This window comes from Alexandromys fortis, unplaced genomic scaffold (assembly GCF_014885135.2).
Source record: "Alexandromys fortis isolate MF-2015 unplaced genomic scaffold, M_Fortis_MF-2015_v1.1 scaffold_40, whole genome shotgun sequence".
Lineage (NCBI taxonomy): Eukaryota > Metazoa > Chordata > Mammalia > Rodentia > Cricetidae > Alexandromys > Alexandromys fortis.
The window spans coordinates 1,861,722-1,869,852 of NW_026067966.1; the positions used below are offsets into that span (position 1 = coordinate 1,861,722).

General features: G+C 46.0%; 1 protein-coding gene across 6 annotated transcripts in view; it reads left to right on the plus strand.

The window, feature by feature from the left end:
* Fbxo36 (F-box protein 36) overlaps positions 1-8,131 on the plus strand; it is a 66,194-nt gene that overhangs the window by 48,169 nt on the left and 9,894 nt on the right. For 5 of the 6 annotated variants that reach the window (XM_050154307.1, XM_050154311.1, XM_050154312.1 and 2 more), the window contains exon 3: positions 5,831-6,003. In XM_050154307.1, coding sequence (XP_050010264.1) covers positions 5,831-6,003 — 173 coding nt within the window. The remainder of the gene's footprint in view (positions 1-5,830; positions 6,004-8,131) is intronic. The other variant, XM_050154309.1, reaches the window with a different exon arrangement.

Consider the following 8,131-nt stretch of genomic DNA (forward strand, 5'->3'; position numbering starts at 1 on the left):
CGAGGCTGGCTGATCTTGGTCTGCAAAGGTAGTTCCAGGCTAGACAAGGCTACACAAACAAACCCTGTTTCAACCTTAAAAAAGAAAATAAATATACAAAGCAAAGCCACAATGGTTTTCATGAAATATTCATCTGCTAATGCTGTTTATCATCACTTTATAGTTGTTAAATTATGTAAAGATGGGGATGAAAGAAGGTAGAGAGAAAGGAATTCTAATAAGAAAAAATAATCAGAGTCAACTGAACTCAGCATCCTGTGCCTCAGATCATCTGGGGGCGGGAGGGATGCATACAGACCTTGCTGTCCATCACAGGGGCAGACCCCGGGAACTGAGTCTTTCAAGTGACTCATTGAGAAAGCCCTCAGGCTAGAGAGCCCCAGTGGAATCAGCCTCCTCAATCCTTTCCTCATTAGCATTTTTATAGAGAAGAACCAAGAAATCAATTCAAGGTTCAGGCTTATCCTTCTGGCCAGGTGGCTTTTGTCTCTGAGGTCCCCTCCCCCTCTTATCTTTCTGTCACTCTCATAGCTGGGGAGTTTGTGGGCACCAAAGCCAGGCACTTGCATTCTCCTTTAAATTTATTCTTTAAAGATTTATGGATTTATTGCTTTTTGGTTTTGTTTTGTTTGGAAACAGGGTCTCTCTATGTAGCCTTGGCTGACTTGGAACTTTCTATATAGAACAGACTGGCCTCGAACTCATACAGATTCACCTGCCTCTCCTCCTACGGGGGTTAAAGCTTATGCCACTGCAAGCAGGTAAATATTTATTTTTATTATTTTATTTATGAGTATATCATGGTGTCTGTCTGTATGAATGGAGGCTACATGTGTATGGGTAACAAAGGAGGCAGAAGGGGGCTTTGGATCCCTTGGAGTTGGATCCCTGTAGCTGCCTGATAGTACTGGGAACTGAATTCAGGTCTCCTAGAAGACCAGCAAATTGTCGTGACTGTTGAGCTATTGCTCCAGCCTTCGCTACTTCTCTAAAATAGTTTTTTTTTGTTTTTTACAATTTTTTACGTGTGCATGTGTATTTTGTATGTAGCAGGGGGAGGGTTTGCAATTTTTAGTTTTTGAGGACTCTGTGTAACAGCTCTGACTGTTCTGGAACTTGCTTTGTAGACCAGACTAGCCTCAAGAGATCTGCCTACCTCTGCCTGCTGAGTACTAGGCCACTATTACCACCACAGTGGGGTTTGCAGACTTTTAAATCCACTGAATCAGGGTTTCACAGAGATCCGCCTGCCTCTGCCTCCCAAGTGCTAGGATTAAAGGTGTGCGCCACCACCGCCAGACTAAGTTCACTGACCCTTGCAGCCCTTCCAGATCTTTTCTTTCTGTTGTCAGGGAGAATTCTTGAAAAGAAGCTCCTAAAGACACTAGTTGATTAGAGCTACACAGGCTAGGCTGAAACTCAGGATTCTCAGGCCTCTGCCTCTTTTTGTTTGTTTTTTGAGAAAGGGTTTCTCTGTATAACAGTATTGGTTGTTCTAGAACTCAGTTTTGCAGACCAGGCTGGCCCTTAACTCACAGATATCTGCCTGCCTCTGCTTCCCAGGTGCCGGGATTAAAAGTATGCACTACCACCTCCTGGCTATATCTCTGCCTCTTTAGTGCTGGAATTGCAAGTGTGAGCCACTTAAAGAAACCCAGCCGGGCGATGGTAGCGCAAGCCTTTAATCCCAGCACACGGGAGGCAGAGGCAGGCGGATCTCTGCGAGTTTGAGACCAACCTGGTCTACAGAGCTAGTTCCAGGACAGGCTCCAAAGCCACAGAGAAACCCTGTCTCGGAAAAAAAAAAAATACAAAAAAAGAAACCCAGCCCTTTGTTCTTTTTAATGTTGAATTCTCAGCCTAGAGAGGTTCCTGCCATCATTTGCTCAGCATACAGCCTATGTGGAAGTGTGGGGACAAACTTCCACAATACCTATGCTTTGCCTCTCCATGTAATGATGATGGATTTGGGGAAAAGACAGTTCTGAAAACTATTGTGGGTTGTGGGGGGCCCGATGGGCTTGGTGGCAGGGCCCCCCACAGACAGACTGTTGGTGTTATTCTTTTTTTTTTTTTTTTTTTTTTTTTGGTTTTTCGAGGCAGGTCAGAGGTAATGGGAGTGGGCGTGGCTTGTCCCTTAAAGTGACAGGAGAGCACAACATTCCCAGGTCTTCCTTATAATAAAAAGCCGGAGACCAGATACCACAGCCCAAAGGAACTGGGGTGGCGAACTCTCAAGACTGCTTCCAGCTGATTGTGGGTGTCGTCTTTGGGTGGGGGGGGACCTGAAGAAGGCTGTGTGCTGGGAACATCCTGGCCTAGCTGGTCTCTTTGCTTCTGACCAGTGTCTGTGGCATGGAAATGTCTGGTGTTCCTAAGGTATTGGCAGAACAAAAACAAAGTTAAATTAAGGAAAAGAAATTTTTAGGATCAGAGAATTGAGGGGGTATCTGACTTGTTTAAGATGATGGCTTTCTTAATTCAGCTCCCTGGAACTCACGAGAACTCTTGGGGTTTGTGAAAACAGAAGTTTTAGACATATAATGACTGTGGCATAAGAGATAAATTTGATTTAAAATTTGTTTGGTGAGGTCACCTTGCAAAACCTCTCAGCTGTCAAACTGTCAGAGATCTTTGAGAAGGATAAGATTTAACTTGAGTTACTGATTAAAAAATGACAGAGAACTTACTTGGTTGGCACCCAGAGCTACTCTTTAGTGGGTCCTCCGTGGTTGCTGAAGGTTGCACTTGACCTTTGCTGTTTAGTGCAGGGTCTGCCAGGCTGCAGAAGACCCTGTGGGCTAAGAAATCTGTAGGAAGACGAGCCTACCTTGACCTGAGCAGCTAGGCTGTCGATTCCAGTGATTCTGTCCACGTCTAGAGGTCTTTACTTTAGACGAAAGGCAGGTTTTCCCAATGGTTAGCGCTCTAAGGACGTTGTTCTGCGCGTGTCTGTCTTCTGTCTTCTTTGGAAGGAACAGAACTGCTGTTAGGAGCCAACCTGTCTCTTTCTGTTGTTGTGAAAAGTTTTTAATAATTAAATACTTAAATATCACATTCTCCAGATCTTTGAGTAGTTGAGGGCTGTTTATCAAGGTATAACTATAGTATAGAATTTGTTTGGAAAGTTGGGTCTGAGCTTGACCGCACTGGCTCTCAACAGGTAAGATTTACATTTGTAAAAAGGCAGAGAGAGGGCAAAAACCTGCTTGTAATATAAGGTTAGTGGCAGAACTGACAATGGTAGAGAACAGCTTAAGAGACTTAAAGGTACATACCAGTTTAAAATATGAGACTCATGTTTTGTAGTCTGAAATGAGATGTAAGAAACAATTATTATACATAGAAAGAGTGAACAAGAATTGGGCAACGTGGACGCCTCTGATGGGCCCTATCAGAGGCGCAATATTGTTTAAAACATATGTAACAGAGTTAATAAGAGGATTTTAGTGAAAACTGGGTAAGAAGGCAGGGTGAAACTGTGAGTAAATCCGGGAGAGTGCGATCACATGACCTGGCCTTCAGCCAGGCCGTGTGTAGTCTGCTCTGTTGGAGAGCCGCCATGCCATAACAAAAGCCGCAGCGGGGAGGGGCAAAAGGCTGAAACCGAAAAACGGCCGTGTTTAGTTTTAATGGGGCCACTTATTTGGACAGAGATGGATAAGTGTAAGGCATTAAAGCATGAGGCTGGAGTGATAGGTCTGGATGGCTAAAAACCGTGGCACCATTAAGGTGAGATGCAGATGGCACGAACACCCAGGCCCTGTGAAAAGGCGTCCGATTCCACAGGGGGTGCTATAACCTGGCGGGCAGGAGGGATTCAGCCAAGGTCAGGCCACACCGTAGCGGCGTGCCACACCATAGTGGCAGTTACGACAAAAAGAAGGAAGAAAAGTAATGAAAAGAGAAAAAGAGGGAGAACTGGAGTCCCCGGGCCTCCAGGCACAGGTGAGCTGAGGGGCTGGCTAAGGCCACACTGTCCCAAGTACGGGCTTAGCACAGGAAACAAGCCGAATTGAATGCCAGCGAAGGGAACAACCGAGGCCCTGAAGGCCCGTGGTTGAAGGTTCCCCCATCCCTAGAAACCAGGAAGGGTTGCCAGGAGCTCAACGGTCAATCCCTTGGGTTAAAAGAGATGGTTTAAGCTGGCCGAGATGGGGACACTCACGATTAGTTGATTTGTTATTTGGAGGAGCTGTGTCCAGGCAGATGGAACACGTGGATCATTGTAGAAAAGGTCCTTGTGTCCTGATTCTGCCCCGGGAGGGAGCTTGGAGTCCCGGATGGCGCCTAAAGCTGGAACTCCTGCCGGGGTGGAAGTCCACGAGTTGCGGCGTCATTTGTTATTCTTATAATGATCTACGGGTGGGCTGGCGGAGCCCGCCCTGTGACAAGTGGCTACAGTTTCCCACCAGCAGGAGGGCATGCGCCGCATGGGCGGTGGCGGTGGGTAACAGACACATAAACACAAAAGATAGGCATAAAGGTAAAATATTTATTACAGGAGAGAGGGAGAGAGGGAGAGAGGGAGAGGGAGAGAGAGAGAGAGAGAGAGAGAGAGAGAGAGAGAGAGAGAAGATAAAAGGGGAGAAAGAACACGTGCGCACGCCAAGGAAGCAGAAAAGGAAGGGGGCAAGATGGCGGCCGGCAGATCAGAGGTAATGGGAGTGGGCGTGGCTTGTCCCTTAAAGCGACAGGAAAGCACAAGAGTTGGTCTGTCAGTTTTACAATAAAGCTTGTTTTTCTCCCCCAGCTCCTCCATCTTTCAGGTCTTTGATAGTGACAATAGCCAGATTTGAATATAAGGCAAATATATACATATTTCTTAAGGAAGAGGGTGTTTGGGGGAGTCAGCCAGCCTGCTGACACTGGCACTAGCCGCTACACAGTTGTAAGCCCTTTTTATTTCTCATCCCTGGTGTTTCCAATCTTATTGTTTAAACATCTTAGTTATGTATGTTAATGTAGTATGTGTGTGTGTGCCACAGCATGAATCATGTGTGTGGACGTCAAAGGATAACTCATAGGAGTTAGTTCTCTATTTCTACACTAAATGGATCCTGGGATCAGACTCAGGTTGTTGGGCTTGAGAGCCTTTACCCAACAGGCCGTCTCACAGATCCTTCCTTTTTTCTTTTTGAGACAGGCTCTCACTATGTAAACCTGATTTTCCTGTGTCTTACTGTATGGACCAGGCTGGCGTCAAAGCTCATAGAGATCCATCTGCCTCTGCCTCGCAAGTGCTTAAAGGTGTGTGCCACCACCACCTGGCAGACCTTCACATTTTATCCATATCCTCCTGGCACAACCAGGGAGGTGATCATGCTCTTTGTCTGTTCCACCCACTCAGTGGTGGGTGACGACCTCCCTCATCTGTCTCTAGCTGATTCTCTGTTAGCTGTTAGCCAGGGTGAGCATCACCTGTGGTGCCCACCTCCATATGTTTCTAGTCTGACCATTGGAGGGGGATGCTGCTAGTCATCAGACCCCATTCTCTTTGTTCTCACGTATTTGTATTCATGACAGACTTACCATTTTGCTACGCCAGAGAGCCATCTCATCAACAGGACAACAAACATCTCTAAAAATCCACTCCTTTAGTGCCACAAACAGCTTGGTGAGCATAGGAATGACTGGTTTTCTCTGTGTAGCCCCGGCTGTCCTGGAATTCTCTCTGGAGACATGGCTGGCCTCTGCCTCCTGAGTGCTGGGATTATAGGTGTGTGCCAGCACCATATGGCTTCCAGACCTTTTTTTTTCTTATTGTTGATGGTGTTCACGGGGCTGAATGAGGTAACTGGCAACCATTGGTTTGTGGTTTGACTTACAGTACAAATCGCCTTAGTATTTGGTGCAAGAGTATTAGACTATGTCTTCAACCTGTGCCAAGGTAAATTTGACTACCTGGAGCGGCTGTCGGACAAACTACTACTGAAGATCATCTGCTACCTGGACCTCGAGGACATTGCCAGGCTCTCGCAGACATCCAGCAGGTTTGCCAAGGTAACAGTCCCTGCTGCTGTGTTGGCTGCACCAGCAACACCAAGAGCCCTCCCACTAACCTCAGGGAATCCGTATTGCTCTTTTTCCTTATTTATTTAGGTTTTTGTTATTTTATTTTTTTTTAAATATTTATTTATTTAGTATACAATATTCTGTCTGTGTGTATGACTGCAGGCCAGAAGAGGGCACCAGACCTCATTACAGATGGTTGTGAGCCACCATGTGGTTGCTGGGAATTGAACTCAGGACCTTTGGAAGAGCAGGCAATGCTCTTAACCTCTGAGCCATCTCTGATTGATTTACCTATCTATTTAATGTAGATGGACATTCGCCTGCATGGGTGCATACTGTGTGCATGCAGTGCCCCATGGAGGCCAGAAGAGGGCACCTGATCCCCTGGAAATAAAATTAGAGGCAGCTGTGAACTGCCATGCCATGTGATGTGCTGGGAACAGAATCTAGGTCCTCTGCAAGAGCAGTCAGTGCTCTTAACTGCTGAGCCATCTCTCCAGACCCTGAATATCTTTCTGCTTATCTATCTATCTATCTATCTATCTATCTATCTATCTATCTATCTATCTATCTACCTATCATCTATCTATCCATTTATCAAAATAAGGATTTATGTAGTATATGCTAGCCTTGAACTTCTTTTTCTTTTCTTTCCCCATTCTCCCCCTTCTTCCTTTCTCTCTCTCTTCCTTCCTTCTCCCTTCCTTTATTTCTTTCTCTCTCTCTCTCTCTCTCTCTCTCTCTCTCTCTCTCTCTCTCTCTCTCTCTCTCTCTTGTTGTTTTTTTTGATTTTTCAAGACAGGATTTCTCTTTGTAGCCCTGGAATTCACTCGACAGGTCAGGGTGCCTCTGCCTTACAAATGCTGCGCTTAAAGGCGTGTGGCACACCCAGTTTAGCCTTGAACTTCAAAGCTTCCTGTTTTTACCTCCCAAACATTGTGATCATAGGTCATGTCACCATGGCCAGTTTATTTTTTCTTTGAGATAGCTGAGACAGCATATCTGCAATCCTGCCTCAGCCTCCCAAATTCTGGGATCATAGATGTGACCTCACCATGCCTAGTCTACTTGTGTTTAATGTCCACAGCCATTCGTTGAGTCCTGCCTCTGTGACAGACAGAAGCAACCAAGATGGCATTATTCCCACACTAAAGGAACTTAACTTACTATCAGATATCAGGTTGCTACACAGATACAGGTTGTGGTATAATGTGATGGGTTTGATAAAAATAAGTGGGCAAGGTGCAAGGACTGGGTGTTGAGTGGTTTCCTGTGCCTGGCTTCTTAGAAGTGGGTCACTCTGTCTGCGCTTTGAGTGCAAAATAGAGGACATTTGTTGTAGGTTGAGTGGTGGGCAGCATCCCGCCACCCAGCTAGCTTAACTCCCGAAATAACCACATAGAAACTGTATTAATTAAAACACTGCCTGGCCCATTATCTTTAACCTCTTATTGGCTAACTCTCACATATTAGTTTAACCCATCTCCATTAATGTGTATTGCTTTTTGACTGTTTGCTTACCTGCATGAGTCTAACCAGCCAGCATCCATCTCAGGCAGGAGAACAATGGCATCCGCCACACTGCCTTTTTCCTCCAGAATTCTGTTTTGTCTTCCCTGCCTACCTGAGTTCTACCCTATCAACTAGACCAAGGCAGCTTCTTTAATAACCAATGAAAGCAACACAAATACAGAAGGGCCTCCTACACCAGGCATTCAAGACAGGGAATCTTCCAAGCCAAGGAACAGAGGTAGAGGCAGCGTGGTGGCACTAACAGTACTTCAAGGACGAGCCGAGAGTGTCTCGGTTAGGAGTATGCACTGCCAGCTGGTGGCACACTCTCTTAGGAGGCATTGGCAGGTGAGTTTGAGGCTAGGCTGGTCTACATAGTGAGTTATACACCAGTCAGTGTTACACAGTAAGATCCTGCAGTAGTAACTGTTGAAATAGGAAGCGGCGGGGCTGCGTCCCCAACACCCCGGCCGCTTGGCTAGCTCATGCCCAAAATAACAACACACAAACTGTATTCATTTAAGAACTGCTTGACCCATGAACTCTAGCCCTTACAGGCTAATTCTCGCACCTGGACTAGCCCATTTCTAATGATGTGTGTAAG